The sequence below is a fragment of the Saccoglossus kowalevskii genome, chromosome 2 (genome assembly GCF_978046115.1).
Source record: "Saccoglossus kowalevskii chromosome 2, keSacKowa6.1, whole genome shotgun sequence".
NCBI lineage: Eukaryota > Metazoa > Hemichordata > Enteropneusta > Harrimaniidae > Saccoglossus > Saccoglossus kowalevskii.
The window spans coordinates 25,097,250-25,117,060 of record NC_140642.1 but is presented as its reverse complement, the minus strand read 5'-3'; the positions used below and the strand labels follow the sequence as shown (position 1 = coordinate 25,117,060).

Here is a 19,811-nt window from a genome sequence, read left to right as displayed (position 1 = left end):
ACTGTTCTTGGACGCGCCGCTCTTTCGACGTTTTCGAATTAGATTTGTCTCCCAGCACGTGAGGGTCCGTCGTTGTCAATGTCTCACTGTAATCTACAAGGTTTGGCAGTTGGGAGCCGTCCTCGTTGTGTGTCTTTATTGGTAGCTGTTCTTCTACTATCGTATCTTCACTCGTTAATGCTGTAAACATGCTTTGCGCGCGTTCAAGGCCAACATTTTTCAATATTTTCTTGTCGTGGTGTTCCCCCTCGTCAGAATCACCCAAAGTTCGCCGTTTGTGGTGGCGTTTCCTTTCTCCCTTTCGCGAATGTTTTTTTTCTACTACAGCTTTCTCTGTTTTCTTCCTCACTAGAATTGGCAGTGTGACGAGTTCGTTGTCGACACGTACCTTGATAAATTCGGTTTCAGTCTGTTCCATCAGTCGTCGCTGTCTGTGTCGCTTTTCAATGCGTTTTAGGTCAACGGCGGCAGGCCGTGTTTTTTGCACGTCGTTAAGAAACTGCTTCAACTCTAGCACCTCTGCGTGAGTTTTCCTTATAAAATCACGATATTTTACTCGCAAATCAGTCAGTGTAGCCTGCAGTTCGCAGTCGTAAGACTTATACTTAGCAGAATTCTGTACCTTGGTCTCGGACGGAAAGAATACTCCCTCCCCGGCCTCCGCCATACGACTGTAGAAAGACTTCGACCGCGGCATGGTAGCTCCTACTATAACTCCATGGATACGGACATATATTTAACACAAATAACCGACTAATACTTGCCAAAGCAGCAAATGAACTGCACAGATACTAACTAGATGATTCGGAGATTACTCGGCTGCGTATGTCACAGTTGGCTCTAAAGTATCTCCTAGTTACGACACGCTGAGTGCGACGCACACCTGTAGTCGAAATGTCATTAGGTTGGACGGACAAATCGATTGGTGATCAATGTTCATGTAGGGTGTAGACACAAACCGCCTGATGTAATTATAAACAAGTGACAAACAGACCTACAAGCAATGCTTGACGACCCAAGCACGCCTGCCTTTTAACCTCTGGGTCATCGTCTATGTATATGTAACACACTGAAAGTCTAGAGTTCCAGCAACATAGATACTGTACTCGTGGTGTTAAGCTATCCGACTAGCTGCCTTTATGTGTCGGTATTGTTCAAGTAACAATAACCCTGGATAAAAAGTTGAGCCCACTACCTCCAGCAAGTGTAAAATTATGGGATCAATGGTTTATTGCGTTCCCGGGGACCCTTTCAACTCCATAAAAACATACAAGGTTCATAAATATAAGTAAGTGTACATAGCGACTATCGCTAACGAGATATTCGAGCCCAGAGCTGAATTACAAGTTCAGCCAACATACGCGTTGAGAGTAACATTAGACGCCACAGTTGGAGATGGTTGTTGCGTTTCAATACACTTGTATGAACATTACCTGGGTCGTCAAAACAGATACTGTTTTTTAACGTTGAGTATGCGCTATACAATAAAAAGATTATGCTCTACACAGAGCGAACGCAATGAGGGCCTGTCAGAAACGAGGTCAATTTTAACTACGGGTATAATGTCAAGTTTGTTTTACGGCACTTCGAGATAAAGAAGAATGTAAATTAACGACAAGCAAACAAACAAACAAACGGACGAATGAATGAATGAACGAATGAATGAATGCATGGATGGATGAATGAATTATGTGAGCATACTAATTTCCATACGCATCTCTGCATACATTTACATCCGGGCAAAAATATGACAGTTATTGCTTGGTTAAATTTGGGTGGCAGGGGCAGACGATAAGGTAGCGCAGCCGAGAATTACAACATATAACACATTCTATATATCGGGAGGGTTATAAATTTGCATATACCAGCAGGAATAGTGGACAGGACTGTATAAACATGCAACGGTAATGCGGTCTCTTTACTTGTGATTCGTGTGTGTAATACGGGTACAAGGACGCGTGAAAGTATTGTATCTTGAAAGACTAGGGTAATTGTCAATATACTAAGATGTCAAGTTGGAACTGGTCGTTGTGTATCCCAGTACATAACAAGTCACCAACAAGGCCGTGATAAATGGAGTTTCTATGGTTACTATGGGCAAGTACTATTGCGGAATAATTAGAGAATCCAATTTACTTAATAGTGTTTTCAGATATCACAGTATCACATACTCAGGCATACCGTGTCCCGAACAACCGACGTTATTTTCTCTCAGCTCTGGATTAAATGGTCGATGCGTCAAGTGAGGGCAAATCCCAAAACTGACATCACTACTAACGTACGATGGCGAGTTCAGCGATATATACAGCGACTGCCAGTTTGTCGTAACACTTTCATGGAGTCTTCAAGTTTCAGTTTGTGTGAATTTTCAATATTTACTATTATTTCTATAAGCAGTGCGGATTTTTAATCTATTTGGAAGAAATTATCGTATCCTGATTTTCTTCTTCGCGCGTAATATAACATTGACATTATATGTGTGTTTGGTGTACACTGTCACGTGATGTCAGCCTGGGGCAAAGCATAAAATCCGAAACATGGACTCTGCTAATTACCTGATTATAGCAGTTTAAAGAGTATTTACCGGACCATAAATCACAGTTCAATCAAATTCTGTGCCAGGAAACGGCTGTATATCTAATTATACATCTCAGATTCCAATGTTCATATGTGTAGCACTCACGGGGTGCCATCTTAGACAACTACTTAATGTAGCATCTTTTTTTTTTATTTCTTTGTCAGTTGTTGGCTGTATCGAATAGCTAGCTCGTGTGCAAGCAGGTGTGGTGAAAAAAAAGATAATATAGTACTTCAATCACCATAGTTGCAAGCCGTGTTCATGGGCTATCGGACTCGCATATCATTGTTTACTACATTGACATAGCATCTTTATTAAGCTATATAATCATAAACAGTATCACTAACGTTCAAACATATAATCAATTCACATACACTCAACAGTCACTTTTTAACAACTATGGGGGAATGAATCATTATTTTTGGAAGGAGTGAAGATTGGTATGATATTCGGACATTTTTAATATCCATTTGTTCCTAGGCGTATTATTTTTTTTACTTTATCATGCTGGATGCCCCTAACCCTGAATGTTTTTAAGCGGAATGCCCCTAACCCTGAATGTTATTAAGCGGAATGCCCCTAACCCTGAATGTTATTAAGCGGAATGCCCCTAACCCTGAATGTTATTTAGCGGAATGACCCTAACCCTGAATGTTATTAAGCGGAATGCCCCTAACCCTGAATGTTATTAAGCGGAATGCTCCTTACCCTGAATGTTATTAAGCGGAATGCCCCTAACCCTGAATGTTATTAAGCGGAATGCCCCTAACCCAGAATGTTATTTAGCGGAATGCCCCTAACCCTGAATGTTATTAAGCGGAATGCCCCTAACCCTGAATGTTATTAAGCGGAATGCCCCTAACCCAGAATGTTATTTAGCGGAATGCCCCTAACCCTGAATGCTATTAAGCGGAATGCCCCTTACCCTGAATGTTATTAAGCAAAATGCCCCTAACCCTGAATGTTATTAAGCGGAATGCCCCTAACCCTGAATGTTATTAAGCGGAATGCCCCTAACCCTGAATGTTATTAGGCGGAATGCCCTAACCCTGAATTTTATTAAGCGGAATGCCCTTATATGACGAGGCAATCAATATTCAGCCCAGACTAGAGGAATGGAATTCAGATTATAATCAGAAGACATTTTTTTGAAGATATTTCGCTCCCAGGCGTCACGTTGACAGCCACTTCCTGTCTCCCAAAATCTGATGTGGGGTTGCTGTATACGTGTTTGTGTTATGTATGTTGCAAAGATACAACTGAAGTTGGACGTATCAGGGGCGGATACAGGATTTTTTTTATGGGGGAGGTCCAAACTTAAAAATCGACAGACTGATTTTTTTATATTATACAAAAATAAATTGTTCAACCGGGGGGGGGGGGGGTCTGGACCCCAAGAACCCCCTTCTAGATCCGCTACTGCGTATACAAATAATACAGTCCAAGATGTGAACAGACCGCCATGAACTTGAACATTATCAGAAGTCACTGTATAGTTCAGTAGCAATCCAGCAACTAAGGTCGCAAATCAATAACAATCCACTGTATTCTCACGAAACACGTGTAAATCTACTTTGACATCTTAAAATATATATGATAATAGAGTGATTTATGGATACATAACTAACTGACATGTCAAATTTATTGACTTAATGGATTATTGTGTACCGGGTTGTGATTGCCGTAGGAGTGTGACGTCAATTGACGACGGCCATGTTTGAAACTATGCACGTGACGACTACTTCAACAGCGAAAAAACATACCAGAATATCATTACTTGTGATAATTAACAAAGATTTTATTTCAAAGAAAACAAGTTTGTTTAAGGTAGAAGTCCACTCATCACTTTTGAGAAAGTTGATCATAAATCCCATGACAATGTTCATTGGTTTATTATGTAAAATCATGGAGCTATTGTCCCATGGCATAATAAAATAACATTCTTTTGTGTGTTACAGTGACGTATTTCGAGAAACTTGTCCTAATATTTTTTTAAAAATACCTTTTTTTAGAACAATTCTATAAAGCGCAACAAAAATTGCTTTTTTGACACTTTTTAAAACCCAGATTGTTGAGAGGAAAAATTAGGAAAACAAAAAGTACCCCATCAGTTAATAATATGTCACCAGCCTACAATTTGAGATATGGCATAATATCTCTGCCATAGGAACCTATGGTAAAACACTATAATACTGCCAAAATGGCCGCTATCCACTAAAATACAACCATGATTTTCTCAATATTAGCCTGGTGACCCCCAACTCAATATTCTTATATTATCCAGAAGTACATTTTTTTTCAAAAATGATTAAATTCTGGGTGTTTGAAATCATGAGTAGGCTTCTACCTTAAAGGCAAAACTGAAGCAAAAACACTTTCTCACTCAGTATAGGTGTCAAATATACACAAGGCTCAACATAGTGCATTGGTCAATGTTGGTCCATAACTCCACATGTATAGGTCTATCCAGAGTTCTTTTATCTTAGAGACTGTGGTCTATCGTTTTTCGACAGGCTATCACACCGATATATTGACAAAGAAAAGAACAATCAAGTAGTGATGTTTGTTGAGCTGATACCTTTTTTTTATTTTTCCATGTCAGAGGTTGTAGGTTTGTCACTAATTACCACTATTTACATACATAAAGTTAAATGTGATGTGTTATTTTCCAAGTTTGCACCCGGAGTAATGTTCAGTTTGTTTGGTTGTGAAAACAGGAACTAACGTCACTGAATTGTTATTTACCTGCGTACATATTTACAAACATATCATGTGTATTTGTGCGTGTATTAATTATTAAACAACTTAAACAATTTATATCAAATAAATAAAAATCACATTATTTGTTAAATCGTTATCAAATATATCCCATAATATTCAAACTGATTTGACTACATTCGAGAGGCAGCGGCACGAAATGTTACTTGGAGGGACGAGATCTGCTCATTAACCTCGCGCCGAAGAGCCGATCTTACTAGGGGGTCCGGGGCATCTTCTCCCTTAACAATTCTTGAAATCTAGACTCTCTGAAACGTTATTTTCTGCATTTGGGGGGGGGGGTAAATTTTGCTGACACAAAGGGTCTCAGCCTGATTCCCAACATTTTTTCGAGGGGGAGACTTTCCCCCTCTGCCCCCCTATGCCACCGCCACTGCTACTACTTTGCTCAGCCGTTTGCACAACGAGAACGTGTCGGATTAATTGTTCACGTTGGTTTCATACACATTTTTTCCATTTCCGCTCTCATTTCTAAAACTTCAGCAGTAGTTCTGTGTTCACTCATGTCTTGTAACATTTTACGAAGTCGATTTGTATTACGTAGATTATTTGTTCGAGTTGTTATTCTATTTGCCCCTATTCTGTCCCCTGAAGTTTTAAGTTGACGTTGTCGCCTTTCCTGGATTCGCTGCTGAAGCTCTTCTTCTACCTGTTGTTTAATCTCAGTATGACTTCTCAGTGACTGCCTGCGAGGTAGCATCTTCTCTACGATATCTTGGCTACGTTGTTTACAAGGACCCGCGCCCTGTATAATGCCATGTGGAATTTCCATCAATTGTCGTCGTTGTAAACTAATCGAATTATCTCTTTTGTGCTGAGATGGAGATCCAGGACGTAAACAAGATATCGAAGGTGTAACTGTGATTGAGTGTCTACGTCTTGACAAATATGCCATTAATTCACCATTGTCCGCACCCAGGGGTTCGCTAGGGAACAAAAAACGCGGCGACGGCTCTGCGAGACTTTCGACAGATACTCGGTGGTGAAATTGGTCTGTTTGTAACGGCATTTGAGAAAACTCGGCGGACGCATCGCCATCAACAGTGTCCGCACCATTGGATACCATGTTTATGTCAAATACAAGGTTCTTCATTTCGTTTCGCCGTTCAAAGTCGTCGTCATGACAATTGGATGATGCAACAGACGAACAAGAACTGTCACGTCTTCTTGGCTAGTAATATAGAATTTTATACAAATATTTTAATATTGTATTTATTATGAATATTATTGTAATATGAAATACACATTAAATCCTCTGTGCTGTATAATAACATAGGAATCAGAGGGACGAATTCTGGAACAAATCAACAGTAGCCGTACTTGATATTTTTCTGAAAACAAGTTCACCAAAGATAACGATTTTGTAAACTCACCGATGCAGGGATTCCTGACTGAAAGGATCCACGTCGATTTAATAAAGCTAAATCTTTCATTTGCAGTGTGGATGTTACCTTTCCCTCTTCTTTGTGGTTTGTACCTAGGCCTGCGATTACCTCAGAACGTTGTTTTCTCAGGGCTTCCAACTTTGATATTATTTTTGTCAATTCGATTGATATTGTTGAACGGCGAGACAATGGATCCTTCACGAATTCCCCTGACGACCGACGAGACATGACACCTGTGGAATGCACAGGCGGTAATATCAAGGACTCGCTTAAAGACGTTGTCGAACGGTTAATGTAGTCGGGGCTTGAATCCATTGTTTTTCTCGAATTGTTCAACTCAGTAACTTTTTTCCCCATAAAATCGACTTCATCTTCAACAGAAGAGTAAACAGATTCCATTTCCATCTCCAAACACGGGCTGGGTGCAGTTACCACTACGTTGGGAACAGGGGTCGGCAGAGTAAATGTCTCTCTGTTGTTGCTACCAACTAACTGAGAAGCAAAATCACGTGCATGATCGGTATCAATCTGATCATCGCGTCTGGATTTAGGATATTCACTAGTTGCAGGAGCACTAATATTTTCACCCTGTTTCCTGGGACTTAGTTTCCCTGTAACACAATCAATTGCACTCCAACTTACACTTTTGCAATCACTCTCGTGTGTATCAGGTAGCGATACTTTCGTTTCGTCAACGCCCAGTTGCGGCGTACGTCGTTGTTGGTACTTCTCCAAGATCCCAGAATTTTTACCACTTGCCAACCCGTTACAAACAGTTGTCAAATCGGTGTTCTTTTCAAAGTCAATAATTTTCTTATCTTGATTGAAGCGAACAAATTTCTTCGAGTCATCGTTGATCTTCAACTTGGTGGACGAGCTTTTGATTTTTCGCCTTGGCATTTTGGTGTGGAGGATTTTCTTCTGACCACGTATGAACAAATTACTCTTTCTCACCTCACATTCAAAAACGGCTCTGTAAAGCCACTCGCCGGTGGACATCGAGTAGTAGCCGAGGGCTTCGTGCTGGACACACTGTCTTCTTATTACTACCGGAAAACATTTCTCTCTGCGTAACTCTTTGTGCATCGAGGGACTGTTCTTATTCATCATTACAATACACTCGTGATTTGAGAGACAAATGATCCAATGTCTCCGAAATACGGTCGATATGTACAATAATGCAACATGTAGATGGGCATGGGCACGCTGTGAGATGTGACAATACGCGCACAGTGCGATCCTTCTGAGGTGTGACAATTACGTATTTTCAAAATAACTCATGTGGTGAAAACTCAATGTTACATCAATAACTCGTTCTCGTCAATTATTCGTTCAATTCAAGGCATCCGAATATATGCAGACGGAACCAGCTAGTAATTGTATTCAAATGTAAGTTGAAATCAGTAGTTTTACGTAATTTAATAATTTATTGTGTGTTTATTGTTTTATTTTCACAAAACAGAGTTACTGTATTGTATTTTGTTCTGTTATATCAGTGTTTATTTGTAACACACTGACGTTGCTGTGCTATTTTTTTTTCTTTCAGCAAAATACAGGTGTGAGATATGTCTGTGAAGTGAATTGACAATGATTAATCAGTGTTATAAACTATTTTATATTCTGTTTAGGGAGGCTTGAAAACAGGCTCTGATACTAACAAAAATGATAGATGGTCGGGAATATGCAAACGGCAAACGAGATACTCACGTGACTGGGGAATTTGATTTGTCAAATTGTACTTACTTTGCCGCCATAATAGCGCAGAGATATAAGCAGTAATTCTCGTGTGATGGATTTGGTGTAGAATTTTAAATATCAGAAAACACCTTCTTGAAACGATATCGTGACTCCTCGGATTGTACCGACAAACTGCAAATGATGCTGATCGCGTACGAAGGCTTTGAGTTGAAACACTATGATAAAGACTTTCCGTTTTCGACATTGTAAAATTCTTTCGTTTTTACGCAGAAAATCTCGCGCAACAAATGACACACATGTCCACAATTGGCAGGCAACAAACATTTGATGAACATGGCTGATGAAAGGGACTGTCGTGAAAAAAATGAAAATTTCAATCTGTGAAAATATATATTTTCCTGAACCTAACCATTGTTTATGTGGCTCTATGCCATCTGTATGTCAACAGGTTTCACCCTTTAGTCTTCCTCGTAGAGGGCGGCCTTTTTGTGAACAACATCCAACACTGAACATCGAAAAGGTTCTAGTTTGAAATTAAGCATATGGTTAATTCTACTTCATGATGCCACAACTTCAAATGTTATTACGACATTATGTCGTGGTGTAACTGCATGGATGAAATTAGAGGGACGAATGCACGCCATAGTCAATTCGGCAATGACGTCACTGTAAATCTCCCAGAAGTCATGTAGCCGTCCCTATTTTCACGTAAGGAGTATCATAATAGAGTTCGCAAATTCACACGATTCAGACATTGTAACCAAACTTACTATACCCATGGCCACTTAACTATGCTTTAGGAAGGCTTCTAAATTCGATTTCAGGATACTGTTGGACAAGATTTTTCATGAACCGTGAACAATCCACACCACGGGCGCTTGCAACAGGATTTATGGTTAATTGCGATAGGCTTATAACCCTATCCTAGTTTATAACCCTCGTATATAACCCTACCCAAGCCTATCTCCTTTAACCATAAATCCTGTTGCAAGCGCCCGTGGTTTTTGATATGTTATCCCCGATGTTGTCTATGTTTCGACTCGTCGTAAAGTAGAGTTTCAACTATAGTATTTGCTGCCCTCAACGGGATTGTCGGGACAGTGGTCAGCTGCAGAGTCCTTGCCTGTTTCTGGTTACGTGGTGTTTCCGGACATGTTTATGGTATTTTCCATGACCAAGTGGAATAAGCAGGTATAGTACTATCAGTAATCACATATACAGTGTGCTGGTTTATTCGATATGGATTGTTGGTAGTCTGGATCCGGTGATTACGGTGGCATGGGTCACGCTGTGCCGACGGATGACGACGGTGGGCGTGTGCTCGGGCTTGTACGTGGGATAGACTATGGATCCCGTCACAACTTGTACACAAACTGTCTTATTAGCAAATGATTTAAACAGACGTTTAGACGTAAAAAAATCAATGTTATAGTCCGAACGTCTATTTATTTTCTGGGATATATTTTCAATTTTAATACCAGACGGTGAAAACACAGCTGATCAAAATATAACAGTATCATAGTTTCCAACACCCGGAGAAGAGGGCGCACTTCGGCATGGGGCATTGCAACACCACTGCTATGTGAAACCTGTTAAAATTATGCGTAAAATTTAACTCCTATCTGTTTGACACACGATAGAAACCCTGTTTACATTGTAAAATGCAGTATACTTGTACAATGAATATTTTTATAATACGTTTTCAGACTTAGAGATTCTGTTTGGGATAGCAGATCATTTTATTATTTAGTTGTACATTGAGTTTCATATTCCCTGTTTCTTGAAAATTGTCATGTGATTGTTTTCAGTCATGAGTTCCCCACTTGTTACTACTGATATTTTTGGAAAAACTACAAATGGCGACGTAGTTCAGCGGTACACACTAAAGAACAAGAATGGAATGGTTTTGCAATTGATTGATCTTGGTGCTACCATAACATCCATACAAATACCCAATAAATGCGCGGGTTCAACTGATATAGTGTTGGGTCATGCCACTGTTAAAGGTAGGACTTAAATAAATAAAATTTTGGTACTATGAATTTATCATAGAATAACATGTTATGTTGTCAACATGATAGTTGGTGTTCAACGTATCAGTGAATTATTGCTTTTAATTAATCATTTTATCTAACTGGGCAAATTTCATATTTGCACAAATTGCAGCGAAATCAAATATCCAATCAAACTGAACACCATTTACTGTCACAGACTGGCTCATATCAAAAGCGTTTATATACATCAATAACATCTGTATAGCAGACAATTTTCTTTGTTCCTTTGGTGATCAACAGGGTTAGGTGAATGGTAGAAAAAATTCAGTTAGCAAAGTTTTAAATGATGAGAAAAAATTTACCCATGTAACAATGTTGGGCCTACACTTTGAACTACTGGTAATTGAATATTTATATTTCTAAGTCAGTGAGTTCTTTAAAACAAACTTTTGCTCATCATTTTTCCCATCACTTATCCAACAATTGCTTCAGTGTGCAATAAATGATGACAGTCACATACGTTCTTATCATATGTATAATACATGTTATGTATAAATATAGCTAACTCATTTTGTACTTAATTTGAGTTATATGTCAAGTGTTGATTGTAATTATGACCAAATATCCTGTTTATATTAATTATATTATGTGAAGTAATATTCATCTCTGAGGACATTCATATATTTTGTGTTACATCAATTTACTATTTTTTTAATTTTTTGTTTCTACTCTGCAGGATATGAAAATGATAATTACTATTTTGGTGAAGTAGTTGGTAGAGTTTGCAATAGAATTCACCATGGTAAGTTTGTACTAAATGGTGAGGAATATAATCTACCTATTAATAATGGACCAAACCACATACATGGAGGACCTAATGGATTTAGTAGAGTAAGTCGAACAATATGGATTAGAAACACCGCAAGAAAGTGTCAGTTTATATACAATGAATATATAAAGTGTCCACACTTTTGGTCAGAGTCCTTTAAATCACACTCGCTAAAGTGTGGCGTTATAACCTATAATTATACCAGATTGTAAATTATGCAGATTGTGGGCCAGTCAAACTTGTATTCATATGTGAATGCAATATCTACAGTTGTATTTATATACTAAGTGTAACAATACATGACTTGTAAACTGACATTGTTTTAGCTTCACAACTGTTACATATTTTGTAAACCACTATTGTATTAAAATCAGAACTTGCCCCTTGGCTAAGACAGTACCGCCTTAGTCAAGGTGCAGTGTTTGGAGTTAGTGGGAAGATATAGTTCTTTCTCAACTATTGAAAAAGTTGGCCAAATGAGGAGTTCATACCCACAACATTAAGCACGTCAGGCAGGGCCTCTAAGGACTGGGCTATTGCGATTTCTGATGGAAAAGAGGGGAAACTAGATTTAGAATAATTATTTCTATGCCAGGTGGTATATTTTGAATTATTCTGAGGAATAAATGACAAAGTGTAAAACATTTACTGTAAAATACTTTACTTTCGCTTGGAATTAATTTTCGCTGAAGGAAATCCCGCGAATATATCTTTATTCCTATAATTTACATTCAACTTGTCAAAAATCAGTGAAAATTAATTCCATACAAAACACCCAAAAAGTCTTTTCATCGAAAATTAATTCCAGCTAAAATAAAGTATTCTACAGTGTTGTAATACTGTGAATTAACACACACTCAGCGCTGTGCATGCGATGGCTCGTGATGTTATATCCGATTACTCACACTTTTCTCATGGTGTTTCCATCAATAGAAGTGATTGAACAATGTGACATGTGACTAAATAAGGTATAAATAATAATTATATTTAATCGTTATAATCGTTAATCCTAAAAAATAAATCCTATACTTGGAATAGATCATCTACATTTAAATTTAATATCAATTTTAACAAAAAATCATTGTTACATAAATTAATGTATTGAGAACCAATGAAAATGAACCAATGAAATGTTGTAGTCATTATGCCAAGGTTTACCAAGAAGTCTGTGTTTATATATATTTGTTATGTAAATTGCAACGAAAGGTATAGCGATAGGTTTTCAGGCTGTATGTTTGAATGTTATACTTCGCCCATGTGTGAATTCAGCATCTGGTCTGTCCCTCATTAACAATGGTACAAACATGATTTCAAAATGTAAATACCGGGTGAATATAGAAAATATATAAATACCAGTAATTATATGTATATATTATTAACCAGATGATATGGGACTCTGCCATCGATGGTGACGGCATTAAATTCAAGTACACCAGTGTCGATGGCGAGGAAGGCTATCCGGGTGAGCTTGCTACACATGTTACATACCAACTGACAGAAGATAACGAAGTCATTATTCATTATATTGCCAACACGAGTAAACCAACGCCTGTCAATTTAACCAATCACTGCTATTTCAACCTAGCTGGACATGTGAGTAGAAAAATGTGCATATTACCCAGCATGCTTTATATTTTGATGCATATGGTATTTTCTTTGTTGATGCATAATGTTTGCATACATTTCTTTTCACGTAGGATGCTGTAGATATTTATGACCACCTTGTAATGATTAATGCTGATTATTATACGCCAGTAGACGATATTGTTATTCCAACAGGTATGGCATGTTATTACCAGTTGTTGTTGTTGTCGTCGTTATGGCAGTCTCCCACCTGTAGATTTATATGGAGAATGTTGTAATTGGATGGAGCAGATCAGTTTCAATTGCCATTTTGATCAATTGAACTTAATTGATTTTTAGGTGAGATTTTGCCAGTAGAGGGCAGTGTATTTGATCTTAGAACACCTGTCTTACTTGGTGATATTATTCATAAGGTACCAGGAGGAGGATATGATAATAATTACTGCTTACAGTCTAATAAAGAGAAACATTTGGCTGCAAGGTAAGATGAAATACAATCTAGAAATGTATGTATTTAGAGACACCTGACATCACTTAATGTGTACCATTGGATAACTCTACGGCCATAGTCATTCGTCAGCCAGGGAGATATAAATAATATATTTTCTTTGTATGTCAATGATGCATCTTTCAAGTCTTTTTCATCGTAGGGTTCACCATCCAAAGTCAAGTCGGATGATGGAAGTCTACACCACACAACCTGGTATTCAATTTTACACTGCTAATTTCTTAGATGGTCTCGCCTGTGGCAAGAATGGTGCAACCTATCCTAAGCATTCAGGTTTATGTTTGGAAAATCAAAACTATCCAAATGCCATAAACCAGGTAGGAGTCTCTGAGAGTGCGGTTGAAAACAATATCATCAATAAATTAGTATATATAGGATCATATATGATTTTGGAATAATTGAATGGCCAGTCTAGGATTGTTCTGCTCACGTAACTCAGGATTGTGTTGTCTACATCTCAAATAGTTCTAGTTAAAGTTCTTGTTTCAAAATAAGATATTTTTGTTTTGTTTTTCAGCCAAATTTTCCAAATACTGTCTTGAATCCTGGAGATGTATATGATCATACCACATGGTACAAGTTTTCTACACTAGAATAACGATGAAAAGTATGCAAAGCCATCTCACAAATGGATAATCAAAAAAATGTTTATTTCTATAATATTTTATAGATGTATAGGAAAGGAATGTGCTGTTTTCACCGGCTCTTCAACATTCTGTGACGTAGATTCGCCCCCGAGTATAGTGCATTGAGAACAATGATTGATTTCAATATAATTAAATGTAGTTCTGTCCTTTTTTTTTGCCTGTTGTTGTTGATTATCCAGAAGACGGATTATATCTGGTGTGAAATTCGCATTAAACAGTATGTTACACAATATACAAACGGAATATGATGACACGTTTGGGGCGGATGTTGGATGTTCGGTTAAGTGACAAACGCTCACAATTACGTCCTTGTAGCATCGCATTATGGGATATATGTGTATGTTAACGCCAGCATTGGGGGGTGCTCGCGCCTGGGGCAATTGTAAGATTGTCATACATGTGTTATACCATTCATTCCTATAAATCCACATTTGTTACTCAATTTGTAAATGTATGTTCAATCACAACGTGGTATTCGCATGCTACAATTTATTCCCATGGAGACAAACTGCCACGCCTGTATTCACAAAGATATGATAAACCCCACACTTTATTCCTATGGAAATTGTAAATGCCACACCTATATTCACACAGAGACGTTAAACGCCACGCCTGTATTCACATGGAGATTATAAATGCCTATTTGTAGTCACATGGATATTGTAACTGCCACATCTGTATTTACATGGAGATGGTAAACGCCATGCCTATATTCACATGGAGATGGTAAACGCCATGCCTATATTCACATGGAGATTATAAATGCCTACTTGTAGTCACATGGATATTGTAACTGCCACGCTTGTATACACATGGAGATAGTAAACGCCATGCCTATATTCACATGGAGATTATATATGCATACTTGTAGTCACATAGATATTGTAACTGCCATGTCTGTATTTACATGGAGATGATAAACGCCACACCTATATTCACATGGAGATGGTAAACGCCATGCCTATATTCACATGGAGATTATAAATGCCTACTTGTAGTCACATGAATATTATAACTGCCACGCCTGTATTTACATGGAGATGATAAACGCCAGACCTATATTTACATGGAGATGGTAAACGCCATGCCTATATTCACATGGAGATGGTAAACGCCATGCCTATATTTACATGGAGATGGTAAACGCCACGCCTATATTCACATGGAGTTGGTAAACGCCATGCCTATATTCACATGGAGATTATAAATGCCTACTTGTAGTCACATGAATATTGTAACTGCCACGCCTGTATTTACATGGAGATGGTAAACGCCACACCTATATTTACATGGAGATGGTAAACGCCATGCCTATATTCACATGGAGATGGTAAACGCCATGCCTATATTCACATGGAGATTATAAATGCCTACGTGTAGTCACATGAATATTGTAACTGCCACGCCTGTATTTACATGGAGATGATAAACGCCACACCTATATTTACATGGAGATGGTAAACGCCATGCCTATATTCACATGGAGATGGTAAACGCCATGCCTATATTCACATGGAGATGGTAAATGCCATGCCTATATTCACATGGAGATGATAAATGCCACGCCTATATTCACATGGAGATTATAAATGCCTACTTGTAGTCACATGGATATTGTAACTGCCACACTTTTATACACATGGAGATTGTAAACCCCACACCTATATTCACATGGAGATGGTAAACGCCATGCCTATATTCACATGGAGATGGTAAACGCCATGCTTATATTCACATGGAGATTATAAATGCCTACTTGTAGTCACATGGATATTGTAACTGCCACGCTTGTATACACATGGAGATTGTAAACCCCACACCTATATTCACATGGAGATGGTAAACGCCATGCCTATATTTACATGGAGATGGTAAACGCCATGCCTATATTCACATGGAGATGGTAAACGCCATGCCTATATTCACATGGAGATTATAAATGCCTACTTGTAGTCACATGAATATTGTAACTGCCACGCCTGTATTTACATGGAGATGATAAACGCCACACCTATATTTACATGGAGATGGTAAACGCCATGCCTATATTTACATGGAGATGGTAAACGCCATGCCTATATTCACATGGAGATGGTAAATGCCATGCCTATATTCACATGGAGATGATAAACGCCACACCTATATTCACATGGAGATGGTAAACGCCATGCCTATATTCACATGGAGATGGTAAACGCCATGCTTATATTCACATGGAGATTATAAATGCCTACTTGTAGTCACATGGATATTGTAACTGCCACGCTTGTATACACATGGAGATTGTAAACCCCACACCTATATTCACATGGAGATGGTAAACGCCATGCCTATATTTACATGGAGATGGTAAACGCCATGCCTATATTCACATAGAGATGGTAAATGCCATGCATATATTGACATGGAGATTATAAATGCCTACTTGTAGTCACATGAATATTGTAACTGCCACGCCTGTATTTACATGGAGATGATAAACGCCAGACCTATATGTACATGGAGATGGTAAACGCCATGCCTATATTCACATGGAGATTATAAATGCCTACTTGTAGTCACATGGATATTGTAACTGCCACGCTTGTATACACATGGAGATTGTAAACCCCACACCTATATTCACATGGAGATGGTAAACACCATGCCTATATTTACATGGAGATGGTAAACGCCATGCCTATATTCACATAGAGATGGTAAACGCCATGCCTATATTCACATGAAGATTATAAATGCCTACTTGTAGTCACGTGAATATTGTAACTGCCACGCCTGTATTTACATGGAGATGATAAACGCCACACCTATATTCACATGGAGATGGTAAACGCCACGCCTATATTTACATGGAAATGGTAAACGCCATGCCTATATTCACATGGAGATTATAAATGCCTACTTGTAGTCACATGGATATTGTAACTGCCACGCTTGTATACACATGGGGATTGTAAACCCCACACATATATTCACATGGAGACTGTAAATGTCACACATGCATTCATATGCAGATTATAAGCCACAACCTCTAACATATATGACTTTCGGTTGGGAGGCAATGGAAATAAACTTATTCAAATAATTCGTTTGGCATTACGTAGTATATATTGAAATATTAATGCGATTATGGCAAAACCTTTATTAACCAATCTAGGATCATCGCCAGGACAGGGTTTAACACACACACACACACACACACACACACACACACACACACACACACGCGCGCGCGCGCTCGCACGGACGCACATTTATTCTTAGTTCCAGTTATCCTTTCATTCTGCTTGATTCAACAAACTGACCAAACTATATAACGCTCAAAACAATGTGGAGTATTGCTATTTTTAAATTTTATTTCTCTATGTGTAAGTCTTCTAGGTATGGCACCAACCAAAGCCTGCAAACATAGAGATATATATGTATTTAAAATACTATCTGAACACAAATTTAGATTATGGCTGCATTGTCCGCCTTTCTGTACATTATAAGTACAACTGTCTAAGATCGGTTATGAATTATTCGAAGATGTATATTGCTTACTTGCATTCATGAGTGGGAAGTAAAAGGAATGAAGTTGGTATAAAACCAAAACAAAGGTCTAATCACGTAACAATATTAAGAAAAAACATGAAACCCCAAAGTCCAGAAACTTGATATATTCGGAGACAGGAAAATGTACTTTACATGAAATACGATGCCCGTATCTGATACATTAGTTATGGGTTTGAATACTTGAATAGTAATGGTGTGACTTTTCGAAGACTTGTTTTAATTTAACACCTCAATATGATAGATTATAACTTACTATTATTCAATTCCGTGTGTTAATAATCACCTGAATAAAAACAAAATCATGCTGATGTAAAGTTAATGCACTTTGAGCCATTTTGTTTATTATAGTTGATATACTAATACTGTGTAATCATATAGTTTGTGTGCAACATTGTTCAGGTAAGAACTACGTGTACATACAGCAACGGATTGAAAGCTAAAACATAGACGTAGTGGTAGTAGTTTACTTAAGAGACAGTGTGTATAACTTTGAGTATTTTGAGTATGTTTGAAAAAAAGTTGATTAAAAAAAACATTAGGTTATGAGTTTTCATAAAATAAATTCTGAAAAACAAAACATGGAAGTATTCGTTTGATAAAGTGTTGTATACTTCAATGACTGGATTTACCTATACGTATTTGGTAATCACAAACACATGTGTTCAGTATTTCATGGAAAGACTATTGCTATCATGTTTACAGGCAAAATATTCTTTTTATTTTACAATAAATCAACCCTTTATGAAGTTCTTATCAAGTTGCAATATGAAACAAAATTCTCTATATGTATATGTGTATATGTATATGACGATAATATCGTACCTGGTGCGGTGTCATCAACATTTGATACAAAACCTGAATATATAATTAGAAATACATTAACTATATGTGCATTATATAGATTTAAAACAACCACCAGATTCGAGAAATATTCTCTGTGTCATATGCACTGACAACTGGGTCGTAGTACAGTATTTTTTGTAAGTATATTTGCTTCACTTCTCCGACTGCGTCAATAAATTGGCAGTTTGCAACAGGGAAGGGGGTATCTGGGGCATATCGGCATATCATCGTTTAAAAGGGGCACAAGAAAACATGATTAAAACTATAATTTCCAGTAAAATCAACTCCATGACAGACGCTAAATGTCTAGAAGATGTTCATATTTTCAGTGCTGTTTTTTCCGTTGTCACTTTATCGTACTTTCTACCAATATCCCACACCGGGATACAGTTTCAATAAAGGTTATTATAACTATTATTGCATATAAGAATTGGATCATTTCAACTCACAGCTATAAGTCACTTCGAGGTATTTGAAGGTCCCGGGGCATGGGTCATCAAACACGTCGTTCTCAGCAAGCACACTACAAGATGGTTTATTTTCACAAGCGGCAGACACAACATCAAAACTGGTTGAAGCATGGCAGTCAGAATGTTCGGGTTGAACGGGACCTTGACAATCAGATTCGTCACGGCGTCCATATGATGCATCCATCACGTACACAAATCCAATGTCGCAGCTAATTGTAAGAATTTCGTGTTCACATACCCTATCTGTTGCGTAAATAAATCAAATATTAACAGATGAAATACCTACCAAAATTATTATAGTAAATATATTAGATTGTCGACGATAATACGAGGCTTATCAGTTAGTAAACGATTGGCTTTGTGCCAGGTTTTTTGTAGCAGGCGGTTAAACAGCTATATATTTGTCATCGTCACTGTGTATCGATGACAACACAATGTATATGACCGAGTGTCGTTTTACATAAGACAACTTAGCATGCGTCACAATATTTAACTCATGTAATAAAAATATTAATAACCCAAACTCATGTCAGATATAGAAAAACACGTTATAAGTTCGACTACCATTATAATGGAGGAAAGGTGAGAATTTTTGAGCATGTTTTAATAGCTGAGTTTGATAGTTCATCTTGTTAAGAACAGTTGGGCATGATTCACCGTGAATGAAAATAATGTGTTGGGTAGCAAGATACATGTAATAATATTTCAGCGATGAAATACTAATATCATGTCGGTGAATCCGGAATGAGTTTTTCATTGTTTCAACGAAAGAAAAGTGCAAACAAATGTGTTTAGTTTATAATAAATCATACCCGATTTTTTTTATCTACATTGCATCTTTAAAAGAACTGGATAAAACTTCAACTTCCTCACCTGTCTGAATTCCACTGGATGAAACTTCAACATCCGCACCTGTCTGGATTCCACTGGGTGACCCAACTG

The 19,811-nt window shown here is 37.8% G+C and overlaps 1 protein-coding gene and 1 long non-coding RNA gene across 2 annotated transcripts; one reads left to right on the top strand and one right to left on the bottom strand.

Annotated features, from left to right (window-relative positions):
* The first annotated feature begins 9,537 nt into the window (after positions 1-9,537).
* Positions 9,538-14,152, top strand: LOC100376460 (galactose mutarotase-like). Its single transcript, XM_002732348.4, has 8 exons — positions 9,538-9,630; positions 10,248-10,445; positions 11,170-11,324; positions 12,646-12,855; positions 12,960-13,041; positions 13,186-13,327; positions 13,497-13,671; positions 13,872-14,152. Exons 2-8 carry the CDS (start codon positions 10,250-10,252, stop codon positions 13,950-13,952), a joined length of 1,041 nt encoding a protein of 346 aa, XP_002732394.1. The 5' UTR covers positions 9,538-9,630; positions 10,248-10,249; the 3' UTR covers positions 13,953-14,152.
* A 3,185-nt stretch (positions 14,153-17,337) lies between these two features.
* LOC144346718 (uncharacterized) lies at positions 17,338-19,027 on the bottom strand. Its single transcript, XR_013419556.2, has 4 exons — positions 18,849-19,027; positions 18,379-18,411; positions 17,810-17,839; positions 17,338-17,401 (listed from the first exon to the last, which is right to left on the bottom strand). It is a non-coding gene; the product is annotated as an uncharacterized LOC144346718 (long non-coding RNA).
* Between the last annotated feature and the right edge of the window lie 784 nt (positions 19,028-19,811).

Bases quoted from the DNA above. Each gene is read 5' to 3' on its own strand.
- LOC100376460 (XM_002732348.4), top strand. From the start codon at position 10,250: ATGAGTTCCCCACTTGTTACTACTGATATTTTTGGAAAAACTACAAAT. The intron at 10,446-11,169 runs GTAGGACTTAAA...TCTACTCTGCAG, and splicing joins GGGTCATGCCACTGTTAAAG to GATATGAAAATGATAATTAC. The intron at 13,328-13,496 runs GTAAGATGAAAT...TTTTCATCGTAG, and splicing joins GAGAAACATTTGGCTGCAAG to GGTTCACCATCCAAAGTCAA.